The sequence below is a fragment of the Propithecus coquereli genome, unplaced genomic scaffold (assembly GCF_000956105.1).
Source record: "Propithecus coquereli isolate 6110/MARCELLA unplaced genomic scaffold, Pcoq_1.0 Scaffold304, whole genome shotgun sequence".
In the NCBI taxonomy this organism is placed as follows: domain Eukaryota; kingdom Metazoa; phylum Chordata; class Mammalia; order Primates; family Indriidae; genus Propithecus; species Propithecus coquereli.
The window spans coordinates 1,009,632-1,028,505 of record NW_012148664.1 but is presented as its reverse complement, the minus strand read 5'-3'; the positions used below and the strand labels follow the sequence as shown (position 1 = coordinate 1,028,505).

The 18,874-nt window shown below is 43.0% G+C and overlaps 1 protein-coding gene across 1 annotated transcript in view; it reads left to right on the top strand.

Moving 5' to 3' along the window:
* Nucleotides 1-17,092, top strand: part of MFHAS1 (malignant fibrous histiocytoma amplified sequence 1) — a 100,128-nt gene extending 83,036 nt beyond the window's left edge. The window contains exons 3-4 of the mRNA XM_012649833.1: nucleotides 6,537-6,663; nucleotides 14,613-17,092. Of these exons, the coding sequence (XP_012505287.1) occupies nucleotides 6,537-6,663; nucleotides 14,613-14,646 (161 nt within the window). The 3' untranslated portion in view covers nucleotides 14,647-17,092. The remainder of the gene's footprint in view (nucleotides 1-6,536; nucleotides 6,664-14,612) is intronic.
* The last annotated feature ends 1,782 nt before the right edge of the window (nucleotides 17,093-18,874 follow it).

The following is an 18,874-nucleotide window of genomic DNA, read 5'->3' as shown; positions in this document are numbered from 1 at the left end:
CAAAACTCCCTTAGAGTATATACGGCCAAGTGCTGGGAAATATCTGTGGCACCCCAGCTGACTTACCCAAGGCTCCGCAGTGAAGATTCCTGCTGAATCTACAAATGCCCCCGCCAATTCCCTGGTGAGTTCTGCAGCAACTCCCATGGGCACCTCCCCAGAGCGTTTCTCATCTGATTTATACCAGGATTTTTTAACAAATAAACTAATGCCTGGCTCCAGGTTACTGTTAGCTCCTGTTTTCTCAAAAGTTATAGTAAACTTCCAAAAACAATGCTCAAACTACGTAATTTTTTATTTTCATTTGAAATTGACTTTGAAGTTTCCTCCTTTTAGTTTAAATGATAGAAAGTACCTTTAAGTGACATTTAATGACTTGCATCTTTTGGCTTTTAAATTTATTTTTTCAATTTGCATTTATTCCCCTTGGCTATTTGTAAAATGGCATTTGAAGACAACTTACTACCATTTAGGAAGGGCATATTTTCATAATTATACATAATTTTTATTTGTGTCCTGTGGCACCTCCTGGGCTCAGAGAGAAGGCTCTGATCTGTTCCTGCTCTTTGCACAGACTTGCCGTGTTACTTCCTGCATGCCACTTCCTCTTCTAAAAAAGTTATAATCAAAGGGCTGAGACCAAAGTCACTTCATAAAATAGATTTTTTTCATATTAATCGAGCCTGTCAGAAAGTCCAACCTGATTTGTCTTCTGAGCAGCGGGTGCTCTAGGAGCTGCCCAGCATGGTCCTGTGCTGTTGAGAGGTGCAGGTTCCCCCAAAAGGGAAAAGGCATCACACTTTGCAAACAGTTGGCTATGTTGGAACCAGCAGGTGTGGCGAGATCTCTTCTGCCACCTTTTTCTGATGCCTTTTTTTTTTTTTTTTTTTTGAGACAGGGTCTCACTGTGTTGTCCAGGCTACAGTGCAATGGTGTCATCATAGCTCACTGCAGGCTTCATCTCCTGGACTCAAGCGATCCCCCTGCCTCAGCCTCCTGAGTAGCTGGAGCTACCACACCTTGCCTCTTTTCTAATGGTTTTAAATGTGTGCAGTAGCACATTTTTAAATTACACATTTTAATGTTCAGTGTTTGCTTCTCCCATGTGTATGCTTCCTGGGCTTGATCTTGCCTTTAGGCAAGGTGCCCTTTTATCTCTGTCTGGCTTTCCTCTTCCACATAAAAGTAACCATGTAATTCGCCAGTCCTTGCTGTCTCTGTTAACTCGGTGGACCTGCAAAGCGGGGAACCTTCCCGTGCGTTGATTTCGGATGATGCTGCCTTTGCCCTGTGGAGGCGTGTGAAATCGTGTATCTCCATGCGGCTACATCCAGATTCACGCCTAATTAAAAGCCAGCAGTAGACTTTTGGGGCTGGAGGGCTATGAATTCTAGCATATTAGAGCGAAAAGAGGCCTTGAAGGCATAATTTGTAATTTAATAGAACCTATGTAGACTGTTTATTTTAAAGTTTTCAATTTCTAGATCACCTTTGCTGTCTTGAGGGATGTTTATAACTTGGGTCTTTATCCTGGATGAGGAAGTAGCTTTTATTTGCGTTAGAAAAAAAATTTTAGGCTTCTAATACTGTAGTTGGAGTCATCAGTATAAATTTTTAGCATTTTGCATAATGTCTCTAATATTTGAGAATTCTGATGATTAGCAGAAAAAGATGAGCTCATTTCACTTACCTTCTGTTGATGAGAAAAAAATCCTAATGAAACTTGGTGTTCTTCTGCAGGGGGAAAAACAGTTGAAAAGAATTTGGTAACATTCTAATGGCAGAGAGCTTATTAAGCACAGTTTTTTCATGACTTTAGTGGGCACAAGGAGACTGGGTAGTGGCCTAAGACAGTCACAGTAAATGCAGTGTTCTATACAACAGGCCACATTTCTGCACCTTCAAAAAGACTGATCGTATTATAAACCAACTGCACGTGAATAGAAAATCTCCAAACACAGGAGACAGCATCAGCATTTAAAGTCGGCATCCCCCCTTCCATAGAAGCATATTTTAGTCTCTTTTCTTATTGACTTAATATAAAAATAAGTAAGCCAAGCGTGATGGCGCGCACCTATAGTCCCAGCTACTTGGGAGGCTGAGGAAGGAGGATCACTGAGCCCAGGAGTTCGAGGCTGCAGTGAGCTATGATGATGCCACTGCACTCCAGCCTGGGTGACATAGTGAGACTCCATCTCTAAAAAAAAAAAAAAAAAAAAAAAAAAAGTAAATAACCTCAGGACCAGTTAATCTTGAATGGCTCATTTCACTCTAAATTCATTTATGCTCTTAGTTCGTGTTTCTAATTAGAATGTACTTTAAAATCTATATTTCCACATAAAAACGGCAGTCTCATAATATTTAATGACTAAACAATATTCCACCTTGTTAATGTGTCATAGGTTTTAGCCGTTTCCCCCTTGTTGGACATTTGAAGGAGCTACCAGGTTTCCATGGTATTATAAATAGTTCTGCTGTGAGCAGTCACTGTATAATTTTGACAGTAAGAAAGGCCTGCTTCCTTTAAGCAATTTTCTGAAAATAGAAATATACCAGGTCAAATGTATATTTTTTCTTAGTCTGTTGCTAACATGTTCTGTTTAACTTTTTTTTTTTTTTAACACATCTCCCACCAACTTTGGGATTTATCTTCTTAATTTACTTTTGCTAGTGATATAAATAGGTAATAAAATCAACAATTTTTTTTTTCATTTTGAATTTTTCAAATGTTTGGTGGGATGGTGTTTTTACATGTGATCGTTTGTGGTCTAATCTTGGTGTATTGCTGTCCTGCAGGGAATCTGGGTACTGATCATGTGCTTCTATGAATTCTTTGTACATCTGGAAGAATAAGCTTTTATGAAATCTTCTCATGAGCGTAATAATACTGTCAAGGACTTACTAGATGCCAGATAGAATGTTTAGTATTTTTCATGTATGTATTATCTAAATCATCATGGTGTCCTTCTCGCCAGATACTATTAATATGATCGGATGGTCAAGAGTTGAGTCAGATGGTCTTGGGTTCAAATCCTAGCACTACTGCTTCTCCCTGCGACCATAGGCAAGTTACTTATCCCCTCTGAGCCTCAGTTTCCCCTTCTGTGTAACGAGGATAATAATAGTCCCCAACTCATAGTGTTGCCATGAGGACTCGGATAACTATACAGCATCAAGCACATAGTAAGTGCTTACTAAGTGTTAGTTGCTACTGTGATCATCTTTTTCTCTTCCTGTGTTAACTTCGGTTTGTTTTTCAGTTTGACGTGTTTTTTCAGCATTACACATGGTGGTACAGTGCTTGTACTATTCTCCATTCTGATAATGAATGTTACTGGATCTTTTGGCTCGATGTTCCCCACTCTTTGAAGTCTTTCCCAATCCCGTGAATCAGGATTAACCTCTCATTCTCATGACTCCCTTCGCATGGCTTATAAATTTCCTCGGGGAAGATGCAGGATTACGTTTCTTTGCACATCTGTCTTCCTGTGTAGACACTGAGAATCCCCCGTGACAGAGGCCATGCTCTAAACTCTCAGGCCCCTGCATCTTCTTCGGTCCTCACCTACACCTCCATTATTAGGTCTCGGGGGGAGAATGCACTTTTATTTTGAAGGTCAAGTTTGTTAAACCTGAGGATGAGTAGCTCTTGCTATTTTGCTAGCTAACACACATAACACAAATATGAAGATATTCGTTTATTAAGATAGGTTTGAGAGGAAAAGACTGCTTTTCTTATGTGCTTAATCTAGGCACATTTCTTAAATCCTAAGAAAACGGGTGTCACGCAGTGGGTTGTTGGCGTACGCGGATGTGTTGGAAATTGTGAAGTGTTCTGCTTGTCACTCATCATTCGTTAGCATCAGATGTATTTTTCGTGTGTGAAACTTCTCGATGCCTCCCACCTTCGTGCTCTCTTTCCATGCCTGGCAGTGCTGCTAGGACAGGACCCAAACGAAACCAGTCACCCACCTGAGTATGACACTGAGTCGGGGGCTAGGGTGGGCAGTAAAGCTGTTAGTTCAATAGAAATTGGGTGTGACCAAGGTTTAACAGTCTGCTGCACATACTTCACATTCAAATCAGACAGACTGATCTTCTGATCATCAAGAGGTACAACCTATTCAGCCAAGAAGCCAGCTGTGCCAGGCTGCTACCAGGGACGGGAGCTGGAGACAGGGGCTTGGCATCTGCAGTCATTCCACTGGGTGTCCAGGCAGCTAAAAAGCAGACGGAGCTGAGGCCTGGGTGTGAAATTCTAACCAGGAGAGAGTTTTCAGGACAAACTAGAGAAGCCCAGTCTATGTTCAAGCCTTGGGGATGATCTTGGGACAGAAAGTAGAAATCGAAAATATTAGGTGAGGGTGGTCCAGGACCAGGGGTGTTAAGAGACTGGGGGTATTCAAAGCACTTTCTCGTTCCAGTCCTGTGTGGTGGGTTGGTTGGGTTACAGGCGGAAGCTCTCTGTGGCACTTGGAACAAATCTGTTGAACTCAGAGAGCTTCTGAGCTATAAATTGATATTTTGCCTGGATGCCTTCCGGGTTTCAGTCTAGCTCTAACATGCTGTCACTTGGGTTCATTTCGTTACGTTGATAGCATTTCACGTTTACATTTTTAACTTGCATTTTTATATTTTGCCTCTTTATCTTTTCCTAGCTGGTGTCGGAGTATAGTTCTGAGACCCTTGTATCCATTTAGCTAATGATGCTAAATTAACTTTTGCAGTAGTTTGGTGTTCACAATGGGTCAGTTAAGGAACTCAAATTACATTCGGTTCATATTGTGCAATGGTATATAAAAATTGTTCAACTCTGGAAATGAATGTCTTTCATGAAAGTATAAATATGTCAGTGCTTAGTTCATTATTAAAAAATGGTGTTTTTAGATTGCTCCTCTGGGAAAGATGTACTCGGGCTTAAAGAAGCACTCCCTGCTTTGGGGGGACATTAGGCTGAGGGGGGGCAAGGGCCCCAGAAGTGGATTCCCAACGTGAACCTGCTACATGTCGGCTCCTGATGCTGGATTCATTGCATAACTTCCCTCAGCATCAGCTTCCTCGATTGGAAAATAAAGATAAACCCTCCCAGGGACATTGTGAAGATCGAATGAGATGTCCATTTAAAGCTTGGTTCACTGCTGGCACATGGGCGTAGCACGCTCCATCAGTGTGGGCTCTGCTGATGGTGAGGTGTTTAGAAATACGGTATTTTGAGGCAAAGGAGGTTTTGCTTCCTGGGGTTTCAATTACCCGCAGTCAACTGTGGTCTGAAAATAGGTGAGTACGGTACATAAGATATTTCGAGAGAGCAGGAGAAAGAGATCACATTCACGTAACTTGTATTACAGCATGTTGTTGTCATTGTTCTATGTTATTAGTTATCGTCATCTCTTACTGTGCCTAATAATAAACTTTACCATAGGTATCTATGTATAGGGAAAAAACATAGTCTGTATCTACCATAGGTATGTATAGGAAAAAAACATAGTCTAGGTAGAGTTTGGTACCATCTGCCGTTTCAGGCAACCCCGGGGGTCTTGGAACGTGTCCCCCGGGGATTAAGGGGGCCCGCTGTACTTTGATGTCTCTAGCATTTCAAGTCAGCCATAGGTGGGATGGCTACCATACAGCTGAAGCTTTAATTTCAGCAGTCTTTTTCCAAGTGGCAAATGTTTTGTGTCGTTGGTTTGGTTTATTTACTTTCTAGGTGTAAGTAGGACAATTTAAGCTGTACCGTGTACCCTCCTCAGCCAGAAGCTGTTTACTGGGGCCTCTCTGGGGCAGGGCAGGTGTCCTGGGTGAGCGGAGGCAGTTGGAGGAATCTAAGGAATGGAAGTCATTACTGCTCTTAGGGACTTAATGATCCAGTCGGAGAGAGATTATATCCAGGGCGCAGAGTAACAGATTTCCTCTAGGTGTTATGGTAATCCATTAAGTTAATTATCTGTTTTTACTAGACCCCATTAATCCCAAGATAGCGTTGTGTTGGTGATTCCAACTGTGCACACTTACCTATCCGGGAAATCCTGCTGCCAGGGGGCGGCTGGGCAGGTCTCAGACTGCTTGCCTTGTTAACACCTTCAGTCTGCTGCGTTTCCAGATCACTTATGCAGGGCTTTGTTGAAAGGCTGCCTGAATCCCATCTGCGCTGAATCCTAATTATGGACACCTCCTTGGCAGCCCTTGCTTCCTGGGGCTCTGGGGACCCCTGACTCAATTGGTGCTGCACAGATAAAGACCTTCAGAGTCAGCCTGTGAAAGGGAAGGTGAGCAGAACAGCCACAGACGCTGCCTTTGTCTGGCGCAGGCTGTCCTGCCATGACCGTTAGAATGTTCTGGTTCTCTGATGCAGATGAGAATTTAGGTGATGGAGCAGAGGTTGCACATTTGTTCTTTGACTCCAGTGCCTACAGACCCTTCGCTTCCTTGCTCTGCCCATCTCCCTCCCCATCCCCAAACCTGTACTTCTCTGCAAAATGATCCCATTTTTAGAGCACATTGCCTTAATGCATTCTCTTTCTCTCTCTCTCCTGCAGGGGAGTTGCTGAGTCAGCCCAGACCAGAAGGAGTGGCAGAGATCATTTGCCCCAAGAACGGCAGCGAGCGAGTGAATGTTGCCTTGGTTTACCCACCTACGCCAACTGTGATCAGCCCCTGTTCCAAGTGAGTTCTGGAAGCTCCATGGCCTGTACCTCTTGCTCTTGATCCTGGTTCCATAGCTGTGATGACAAAAAGCCAAGTTAAACTGCATCTGCACAAACCTTGTACAGTCCCCGAGAGCAGACATAATTCTGGGTGACAGCAACGCGATGGATTATGTTGCAACATGGGAACTTTTATTTCCTCTTTTATTGATAAGGTCAGGACATTTCTTAACAGCTTTTTTGAGATATCATTCCTACACCACACAGTTCACGCATTTAAAGTGGACAGTTCATTGGTTTTTAGTATATTTGTGGGCACACGCGACCAAAAAGAGCATTTTTTGGGTGGGTAGTCTTAACTCTGTCATTGCAAAATTAAGCGGGCCCTCGCTTCAGAGAACAGTGAGGGCTCACTAAATAAGAAAAGCCTGCAGAAAATCGGTAATGGATTATCTTTTGATGCAGGGCTCTGATTCTCCAATCAGTCCCTGAAAATCACGGGCTAGTTTCTATCACCTTCCCCTGCAAAGGGACTTAAAGACAGAGATTGTGCACATGCAGACTAACTTTTGGGTAGAATGTTAGCTTAGTATTCTAGATGAAACTCATCCTGTTTGATTGGGTTTTGTGTGCACGGTTCTTTGCTTTTTCCTTTTCTTCTCTATTAAGAACCAAAGAGGTCACTTTTAAAACTGAGATGAAATGCCTATATTCCTCGAATCTTGAAAAGTAGCAGCCACAGATCTTCTTAGGTCAGATCTCATTGTCTAGGGGATGTCAGCAACATGACTTAGCCAGCCAGGTATTCCTATGCGGGCAGCAAACTCTAATTTTTCTTCCTAGCTGTCCACATAGAATTTTTTTAATAGAAAAATTACATATGAATATAAGCTTTTAATAGGGAGGTTGGAAAGTTTGCATTTGAGAATCGTGATATGCCCCCATCATCCCGGGACACTTGCTGTCCGGCTATATTCTAGAGAACTGGCTCATCCCTGAAGCAGCGGCTTCCCTGCCTTTGGTGTGCCCTGTGCAGAACGAGGGTCTCTAGTGGCATTTTGGTTCCTTAGCAGCTGTGGCAGAAGTATGATGCCCCTTTTCTCCAAACTAGGGTATTCTCATTAGACAGAACATCCCTAAGCTGTCTCTGCTGAAAGATATCACTGAGCACCCGAGGGAAACTCTTATCTAAGGCGCTCATATTGAGAGTGCTGTTTTATCTAACATGCACAGTCTGATTTATCACGGATGTGACCCTAAGACACTGTGAAGTCTTAAATATTAAAGGAGGACTGCATAGTAACTTTGTATTAACCAGACTATCCTCTGCCTTGAAATATCAAATAACAGACATTTTACCATTTTTTGAATTTCTTTGAAATCGTGCCCCTTGGTCCCTTTCTTTCAGATCCACCTAGGCTAAGGGTGGAAAAGGGGATATTATCAAATGGGGTATGGGACAGAGGGAAACAATTATTCAATATACTGTGCGTCGGTGTAGATTTTCCAGAGCCAAGAGAGACATTAATCTATTGTTTTGCCAGAGCCCCATGCCATTGACGAGGTGAGAGGGGAGAGGAGTTATAATATCCATTTGTGCAAGAAACCCCAGTGGGGCCAGGCCAGCTTTATCAGTGTCATCCCGGAGGCTTCTTGTGTACTGCTGCAGAAAGACCATTGATGCCAACCTGAAAAAAATGTTATCAGCCTCTCTCTGACAGCTTACTGACCCCAAATGAACAAGTAGCCTTAAAGTCTGGGGTAACCAGAGGCACACAGCCACTGACAGCTGGATGCTGGAGGCAGGGAGCACTCTTTGTCCACTTTTGATTGCACTATCCAGATCGTTTTATTTTGAAATTCGTCAAAAAAAGGTTTCATCAAATGGATGACAACTTTGCAATATAATTCTCAACTCTAAATGAAGGAATATTCTCTAAATAGGAAAGTTTCACATTCCTGGCAAGACTTTTCTTGGAAATTACCATTTTTTAGTGTGGAGGCAAGGAGAAAATGTTGCTTTGTGCGACCACTGGTGTAAAGGTACTCTTAGATTCGAAGCCCACCTCCCAGCCCCCTGAAGCATACGCAGCTTGTATCCCCGAACACGAGAGAAACATAACCCAGGCCCAGTGGAAGGTCTGGTTGACAAGATGACAATGTATCGGATGCAGGAGATTTGGGAGGATTGATGAGGAGGCTGTCAAAGGAGGTAATCGTTAAGTCAACACAGCTGAGCCTTGGGGTCCCCGCAGGCACTAGGTGTTGGGGCTGTTACACTCGCTTTGCAATTTGAGGCGAGTTAACTAACCTAAGCAGGTCACCATACAGATTGGGTTTTTCAAATCAGCCATGTATGTCAGAATTTCGTGGGGGAGGGACCAGACATGAGTCTTTAAAACAGCCACCCAGATGATTCTAATGTGTGTCTGCTGGACTTTCTGGCCACTCAGATGCCTTCCATCCCCTATGGGTGGGCTCTCTGGCTAGCAAGGCCTTAGGACCCCTCTCTGGTCTGTAATCAGTCGGCAGCACCAACGCAGAACTGTGCATGCTGCCTTGTCGTTAGCCACAGAGAAGTCTGTTCCACTGTTCAAATCAAGACGGGATCAGGAGCGACAGGAAGGCTAGCTATTATCATTTTTGCCAGAACAGTCCCAGGCATGCCAGAATAATCACCCTACTCTTAATGCACTGATCCAGTGCTTATGATGGTTTTTAAAAAGACATGCCCTTCTTTGACTAGTTTACCCCTTCCTTTTATAGGTCAAATCAGAGACTTGGCATCTAGCTGCCTGCCTTTCTGTATAAAAATAACGGTACTGCAATGCGGTTTATAAAGAAAAAAACATGGATGATTGTTAGTTGTTTTTAATTATGAATTCCAAGCTTTTCTATTTCTCATTTTAAAGGATTTCTAGGTGTTTTATTCCCGCATGGGGAGAGAGACAGTAAGGAATAGGTAATAAAACTTTAGGAGGCTGAGGCAGGAGGATCTCTTGAGCTCAGGAGTTTAAGACCAGTCTGAGCAACATAGTGAAACCTGTCTCTACCTCCCCCCCACCAAAAAAAACCATGCAGTTTTACTCTTATAACTTGTCTCAGTGGTTGAGGTCTTTCCATTGGGAAGAGGCTACAGGAACTGAATGAAATTTGTCCCCTCCTGTACCTCATCTTCCAGGGAGAAACAGGAGCTAAATGGCTTCCTCTTTGCTGATTATCAGATAGAAACGTGAGTAATTTCATACTTTGGGTGACTGTTCATTTTAGCTATTTTGCCTGGGTTGCTCTGAAAACCCTGACTTCCTTGAGGACGTGGATTGTGTGAGATATGTTTTTTTAAAGCTTTGATGTATAATTTCTATACCATAAACTCACCCATTCAGTGATTATTAGAGTTGTACAACCATCACGACAATCTAATTTTAGAACATTTTCTTCACCCCCAAAGAAACCCTGGGCCTATTGCTAGTCACTGAGGTCTAACACAATACCTTATTCTATGCAGTCAGGAAAACTTTTTAGCACTACTTTGAGGAGTGGTTTTGCTGGCTGGTGTGTTGGTATGAAGCAGATTTCTGAGGTTTGAAGAAGTTCTTATAAACACATGTTATCCCAGGCATAGTTCAGTGGAAAGGCAATGAGTTGACTTTACCATGACTGCTGAGCCCTGTTTCCTGCGCAGTGAAGAGGTGTGGCTGTTTTGGAGGGTTGGGGGTCCCCTTCATTACTTCTTCGTGGCAGCCTAATTAACCCCAAGATAGTTGAGGGGTGCTGAGCCTTGGACATGGGGGCAAAAAGTAGGAAGCAAGTAGAAGAGATAGTCTTTTGTAAATTCCTATCTTTGTTCAGTTGCTCTTCAAGTTGAGACACAATATTCCAATTCCCAGGGGATGTGAGCTGCTTTGGACAAATGGCAGTTTGGGATTTGCATTTCATTTTTATTTGCCCTGTTGAATGTTTCCCTTTGAAAAAGGTTTAGACCAACCTCCTCCAGCACCAACTAAACTGTATGACTCTGTGATAAACTGCCGGATAACCCAATTTACCTACTGATGTTTATGCAAAAGGTGGAGAGAATTCGACATGTTAGCGTATGGAAATGTTTTACCTTGAGGCATCCTGGAATGTAGCCCACATTCTTCCATGTGGTTTCTTAATGGACTCACCCTTGAACTTACAGGAAATGGGGTTGTATCATTTTTATTTCTTGACAGTGGACACTTTCTCTTGTGGTGGTCCCAGGTCTGTGTGTGCTCCATCTTCTGGGGAGCAGTGGGAGTTCTGAGATTGAAGATGTTAATTCTGATCTTGGCAGGTCACCTGTTACAGGATTAGCAAAAAGTGGGCTGGTTTGAAAATTGTTGGGCTATGCTTTCTGCTTTTCCCTTAAGTACTACTAAAAATAGAAGGCAAGGCTGAGATACTGCATTTCAAAATTCCCTTTTAAAATCGTAGATTATTGCCTCTATACTGTAAAGTTCCCATTCAAGCAAGAGTCTAACTTCACCCACATTAATTAGTATAGACTTGATAAAGATTTCTTTAAAAAGCAATGGAGCGAGGATGAATTTGGCTTCATCACAATGGCGATTGTTTCACTCTCCACAGAATTCTAGAACGTGGAGGGTGGGGATGGGCCGGTGTTTCCTAAGAAAAGGCTAAGTGAGGTCGCATCACATTGATTTGCATCGATTTGTTTTCTATGCAGAATGAGAAAGCACATAGCCTTGCTACTTCTGTAGCCTAGAGACATTGTGTTTCTTTCTTTAGTCTCCCATCAGCCACATTGATACTGGAATTTTTCCCCTCTCTGCTTAGGTATCTTCATACTTTCTTGGAAAATTAAGTGGAAAAGATAGTGCATCTTTTCCTTATGCCATCATTTTTACTGTACCCAAACTGTGACTTTAGGAGCACCAAGTTTTAAGGGTAAGTCTCTGTGAAGCAGAGAGAATTTCTTAAATAGGTAAGGCCCCCCTGAGCCCTTGGAGAGTTTAGGGGTAAGAAGGGGGTGTGGGGATGAAGGGGTTCCACAGAGTAGGACATCTTAAGATGACAAATCTTTTACTTATTTAGAATCAAGTTGCAGTTGGAAATAAGGAAACTGCTTGACTCTTTTGCTTAATTTACTATGATAGTGTGTATATATATATATATCAGCAATCTGAGATCCATGTTGGAAAAGAAATCATTTTTCTAAAAATGTCCTATTATGCAGGAATATCAAATCAGCTGGATCCACACCATCTGGGACGATGTAGGCAGCACCAGGGCATCACAAGCAGAGGGAGGGAGGGACTTATTGGGGTTTCCATGGGAAAGAATGGAAAGGCAGGATATGCAGGCCTAGGACCGGCTAGCTTGGACCATTTCAGTGGCTCTGGGGCACAGGGGTTGTCCTCAGTTGCCTGGTACCTGGCCCTGGGGCAAGAAAGCCGGATAGAGGCATTGATTGGGGTGTGGTTTCAGGCCTAGTTGGACTATATTTGGAAAGTGCATCCTCAGATGCGTTGTTTATTCTCTCTTTACTATCTCTAGGAATTTGCCCACCCTGGGATGGAGAGTCCCTCTGAGATCAGCAAAGACCCAAAGTGTTATGGCTTCAATTTCAGCCTAAGCTTCTAAATACCTTGAGTCCTGATTTCTTTGATGGTCTTTGAGCAGGTTCTCTAACCTGGATGATTCGGGGTCTGGGCCCCACAGGCTGGCCCTGCCCTTCAGGTCCAGACTTCTATTTCCAACGTCCTACCCAGCAGCACCACTGGATGTCCTATAGGTTTCTAGGGTGTACATCTGGATTTATTGTCTTCCATGTCTTCCCCAGGTACATTCGTTCACCATCACCTGTTAGCCCATCTTATCAGTGTGGCCTGACATGAGGGAATTTGACCTTGTAACTTTCTCTTTGGCCCCAGGCTTCCCTCTAGGCCCCCACTCTCCTACTGTGGGAGGTCCCCCATGGTGCTCTGCTGGCTGCCACCCTTCCCTCCTACCCAGTGATGGCCAGGGCTATGTGCCAGCTCCTCTGGGAAGCCACCCTTAATGCCTCTAACCACACTCCGTCACATCTCTCCCCTACTTTGTACATACCTCCACGAGGGCAGTGATCTCACAGTATATCTTGGCTGCTTTTTACCTGTGGTCTTTTCATCACGTCTTATTCCCCTTTCATTCAGCAGATCTTTGTTGAGCATTTGCCCTCCAGCAGGCATTGTGCCCGGTGTTGAGGGCCTAGAAATAACCATATGAGACCCCGCTCTCAGTAATCTAATGGCCTCCTTGGGGAGAATGAGAATCAAAGAAATAACCAGATGAACTTGTGTCTAATAGTAATTAAAATGTGGCACCTGCCATTGAGAGGTGTATTAACAAAGTCCTGGAAGCACAGAAAAGAAAGAACTCTACCAGGAAGACTCGGGAAAAGTCTCAGGAAGTAGTATTTGGGGTGGATCTTGAAGGATGAAGAAAGACCACATTATTGAGAAGGTGACAGTTTGATGGCTCTTTTCCCTAAGAGACCAGATGTAGGTATCGCTGTGGGACAGTGGAATATTCTTTCCTGGTGCCTTTGATTAGGTATTCTTGTGTTTCTCAGTCTAACATGTTGCCCCGGGGTGGGGGGAGCAGACAGCCAGACACTCTGCATTTCCAAAGGTTGTTTAGATGCAGTGAAAAATGTTTACATAGCACGTCTCCCCCATGAATCCGAAACTCACACCACCCAAGTTAACTGCCTTGTTGAGAAGTGTGTTTTTACACTGCCATCCTCTCCTCAGTTAGATTTATTATGTTATTACTTGAATTTGAGCAGTTTGCAGAACCTTCTCTTACCGGGAGTTTACTATATTAATAGGCCTCCAAAAAGTGCTCACGGCCGAGTTCCATAGAAATGTGAAACTATCCCTAGGGCCTCGAATATCCAACCTCTCTTTCAGCTGCTGAGCAAGTTTTGGAGTCAGACAACTCTAGTTAAAGGCCCGGCTCTGCCACTCACCAGTATGTACCCTCAGGGAAATTATTCCAACTCTTAAAACCTTAGTTTCCTTCTTAGTAAAATGCAGAGTAAGATGGAGCTTACCTGGCAGGATTTTTAGGAGTTGAAGATTAATGAAACAATGCATGTGGTTAGTAACTGGAAGGGGCTTATTTTTGGTGATGTCATTTATCATCATGCTTGAACAAGCCCACAGCTGATTCTTGTGTGGGCTGGAGAGATGTCTTAGGTGGATATTGACTTATCAGTGTCCATGAAATCAAGCAGCATTAAGAGAGTTGGGGTTTTGGGGACAATAGATCATAACTCTTTTCCCCTTTCCTTTCAATGTCGCCAAACCACTTTCGCATGTCATTGTAAGAAAGCTGAAATAAGGGATCACAATATTTGACATTTTTTCCCATAACCATTTTGTCTGAATTGAATGCCACTTGGGTTAATTCACTGAGGATGCAACAGTTTTTTCATTTTATATTCATCAAACTCCAGATTTTTGTTGGCAAACTTCACTTATAACATTTTAAGATAAATCATGCTGTACAGTCTAGATAGACAGGTCATGTTTTAGTATATATTCCTACTCCTGGGGGGTTATTTAGTGTGTGTCTGTGTTTATTGGAAGGAAGCAGTTCTGTGTTTAGAGTTGTGGGTGGTTAATTAGAGATCTGGTTACTCTGTAAAATTACAATGAGAGTAAGTGGTGAGAGCCAATTAGTGCAGTTCCTGGGTTAGGGCTGAACTGAGCTGAACATCACTAACAGAAATGTTTGGCAAATTTACTACTGAAAAGACTCTTTCCTTCGTGGGGACATGAGTTGCCTGCCATTTACATATTATAAGGAGTTCTAGAAGTAGAAATGAAAATCTATGCAGAAATAGCTTTATGCATCATTTTCTTTTCTTATAAATGAGGATAGTGTTGTCTAGCCCCTTTTGTCATTTCTTTGCTTTCTTTTGTTCCACCCTTATAGGAAGAATGTTGGTGAAAAGCACAGAAACCAGTGACTTTGACGGCTGTGGAATTTCCGTGGAGAAAAGAGAGCATCCGAACTCCCCTGGATTATCTTTTGTACCCGGCGAACCCTTCACCCTCCCCAGCGTGTTCTGTGAACTCGAGTGACTAAGCACTCGGGGCGCTTTCAGAGGTGGGGAGGACGGGCGAGATAAATGGAGCAAATGTTTTACAACCTGAACCTCAGAACTGTGATCCTCCAAGGAGAGCGCTACTTGAAGAAAAGAAACAAACAAAAAAGTCGAATGGCTTCTCAGGGATTTTGTTTTCCGTGCACATATAAGCCATATTGCAGTACAGGTGGCAGTATTTAGAGCACTCAGATTTCAGTTCTGTTCAATGTGAAAGAGGGATCGACTGACGTTCATTGCTGTTCCGTAACTAGTGTAAAATATGTATATGTTTATCTTTATTTTTATAATATGCAGAATACATTTAAATTTATACAGTTTGAAGCTTCTAGCATTAGTTAACACTGGGTGCAATATTCTGCATGAGAACTGTGCCAAGATGGGCCTGATTTCTTATTTTAGTGTAAGCCTTTTTTTTCTTTAATTCTCCAATTAAAAAAAAATTTATGGATTAAGTGTTGGTGCAAAGAGATTGCCAGTAATCAGCAAGACCCTTAAACGTGCATTTCTGACAGTGTCCCCTTCCTTTGCAGTAAAGGTTCCTGCTTATAAATCATTGGGCACAGTGGGGCCTTCGGGGACAGAGTCCATAAAAATCCTGTCTTTTAATAGCTCAAGATAATCAGGAGTCAGTTCTGAATCATGCAAACAACTCCGCTAATAATTAATTACCTTCCTTTTCTAGAACTGTCTGCGAAATTTAGCAGAGCACATTGCAAGCCCTCCACATCTGGCGGGGAGGCCTTAAGATAGTGAACTTCCTAATTGGAGAGAATAATGCCACATCGGTTATTTATAAGTACAGAGCCTCTGACTGGACAGTCTGCTGCCGAGAACTAGTGAGACCCTTGTTTTAAAATCTCCATAAAGTAAAACTTAAAAAAAAAGCAAACTAAACAAATTGCTTTCTTTTCTACTCCTAATTGGGGCCAAACAGCATCTGCTGCAATAGTAACACATTCTTTGAAGAATATAAAGGACTCTAGTTACATCTGCCTCATCTGAGTGTTGATTGAAAATCTGTAAAACTAAGTGATTCTCTCCAGTGTCAGACAAGAAAAGTGAGTCAGCTGGTGTTACTCTTACTTCTTGACTCTTGGAAGGCCACAGTATACAAAGCCTCAACATTTTTTTTTTTAAATAACACGCAGCTACATTTCAACAAATTGATTTCTGTATTTTGTGCCCCAGGAGTTAACTTCACTGACCCCAAAACTTCCAGCTAAACAAGTAGGATTTCTTATGATCACAAAATCAATTGGGATCAGACTGTTTTTGCATTTTTGAGTACTTGAATAGGACACCTCCAGTTTGAGATTTTTCTTTAGAAACACAGTCCCAAGATTCATCTGGTTAATCTCTTTGTCACAGTTCTCGGATGTGGGCATGAGTGTGTGCGTAAAACCGAATGGTAACATTTAATTGATTTTTGGAGCATTGAATTATTGGGCAATAAGAGTTTTTAAATTGGCCCAAAGACAGTTTCTAAATTGTCAAATTAACCAACTTTACCAGTGTGTGACTTTGGGCAAACTCCCCAAGGGACCATATTAAACAAAAAAAAAAAAAGAAAATGTTCCTTGGGGTGCCACACCCTGCACAGTGTTTATTATCATGAGCATAAATGCCCACATTCTTAATATCATTTGACAAGTGATGTTTTGTGCTGTCATCTGAACCCTAGAGAAGCAGAAGAAGAAGAAACCTTGGTGTCACAGGTGTTTTAGCAAAAGGGTCCACATGACAGAATCATGTGACCAAAGAAGCTCCAGAGAAGCGTTGAGAACTTGCTTCAGGGTGGGAGGAGGGTTGCAGATACAGAAAACATTGTGCTCGACAGGAATTTTCGGCTGTCTATGCAGGAAATTCTGTTTTCTCTTTCGACACCTGGGAAGACTCAGCGGCCAGCCAAGACCGACAGGCAAATTCACTAAGCACAAGAGGAATTTTTTTTTCCACCCAAGAAGTCCCTTGCCTCTCAACCAAATGCCCTCCAAGTTTGTTATGATTTCTATTCCTGCAGCTTGTGGTATCAAAACCACTTCCTGGAATTGTAAAAGCGTTGCCAGAATAAATGTTTTTCCCCCTTCTAAGAAAAAAAATGACAGTGCTCATATTTGACACTTGTGCATTTGATTCTCTTTTGAATGAATAAAAAGGAAAGGGTTTGGTGTAATTCCTGACGGGGTGTGTGTTGTTTTTCATGCCATGGTTTGTGAATCGTAATCGTGGTTTCTCATTTCATTGTCATAACTGGGCAGAAATTTTAAAAACATAATAAAATTCAGTAAAAATACAAAGAAGTGGTGACACAGTTCTATCCCCAGAGTTTAGTTTCCATTTTATCAGTTAAGGACTAACTTTTATACTTTTAGTTCTTAAGTGATGCCGTTCAAGCTATGGGTGGGAGGTGATGTCACCATCTTTTATGTGATGATGGCGTCCTCAAAAACTGAAGAGTCCCTGTTTTCAAACTCTGCCTCTGGTTTCAGGCTGGGGATGCAACTCTGAATATCAGCTCTATCTTAGGTCATTGCTTCAGTGATCCACTCTATTCCTAAATCAAAGCTTATGAATTTATGCTGGGTGTGGAAGTTCCTGTCCCCTGATTTTTCAAGGGCTCTTAGCAGAAGTCCTCACCACCACCTTGTAAATACTGCCCCGAATGCCCTATTTGCAGGCTGATAAAGCAGACCCCTGGGGTACCTGTCAGGAGCTCTATTCCTCACACCTGTAATTACAGCACTTTTGCGAGACCAAGGCTGGAGAATCACTTGGGGTCTTGCACTTGCGGGTCTCGAACTCCTGACCTCATCTCTACAAAAAATAGAAAAATTAGCCGGGTGTGGTGGCGCACGCCTGTAGTCCCAGCTACGCAGGAGGCTGAGGCAGGAGGATCACTGGAGCCCAGGAATTTGAGGTTGCCGTGAGCTATGATGACGCCACTGCACTCTAGCCAGGGTGACAGAGACTGTCCCAAAATCAAACAAGTAAGCAGCTCTATTTGTCCCACTTTTTTAAAAAGGCAGATGAGAAGATGAGAGGAAAAGAGTGTGACAGCAGCCTGGGGGGGAAGGACCAAGACCAGAGAACCCTGCCCTGAGGACAGAGGGACACAGGGAAGAAGGGACTGCCTCCGACCAGAAGGGCCTCATTGCAAGGCTCCCAATGAGGCAGGTGGAGCCATTGGGTGCCCTGAACTCATTTAAACATGCTTCTGGCAAAAGAAAAGCGGAAACCACGAGAAAGTCAGAATTTCCAAAAGAGTAATGTAACAAGGGGTGCATCCCACAAGGAGTGGCTCACTCCTGCGGCTGTGTCTAGGTAACCCCAAGCACTCCCCTTCAATGACACTACCTTTCCCTCCTGGTGAAGAGGGCACCGTGAGCATGTCACCGATTTGGGCCTCATTTTTCATTATCAAGAGCTCGAGTTCTTTCAACTTGCTGAGCAGGTCAGAGAAGCAGGTGTCAGTGGTGACAGTTAGAAGTGCTTTCATTATCACATACATCCTTCCTTCCCAAGGCAACTTGCCCCGCCTAGTTGTAAGCTTCCTGAAGTAGGTCCCAGGTTTACTGAACTTGGGATCCAGGGTGCCTGACACATGGTGGCAGCTTCTGTGCTGAATTCAAATGCCCTTTGCCTGTGACTACTCTGTCCCCTGGTAGAACTGGCAGTGAGGAAGGCCGTCAGCTGGTGAAACTTGCTACTGTTGCTCGAGCAGGACGTGGGTGTGGAGGGAATGGAAGGGGTTTTACAAAGCAGATGTAAAGTTTTCTCGGTTTGACAACAGAGAAAATTCACCTGGTAACAGAAACCCTACTCGAATATTTGTAACCTCTTCGAATGAAGAAGTGCCTTCATCTTTATCTTTTTCAATGAAATGAGTTTCATTTTAAACACTGAGGTGAATCCAGTGTTTTCCAAACTGCCCTGTGGAATATCTGTGCCTCCTGAGATACTAAGATGTGCTCCTCTTTAAAAGGATTCTAAGATCCAGTAAGTTTAAGAAATGCTGCATTAAATAAGGCTTAAAAGAGCCAGCTGGGTGTGGTGGCTCACGCCTGTCATCCCAGCACTCTGGGAGGCC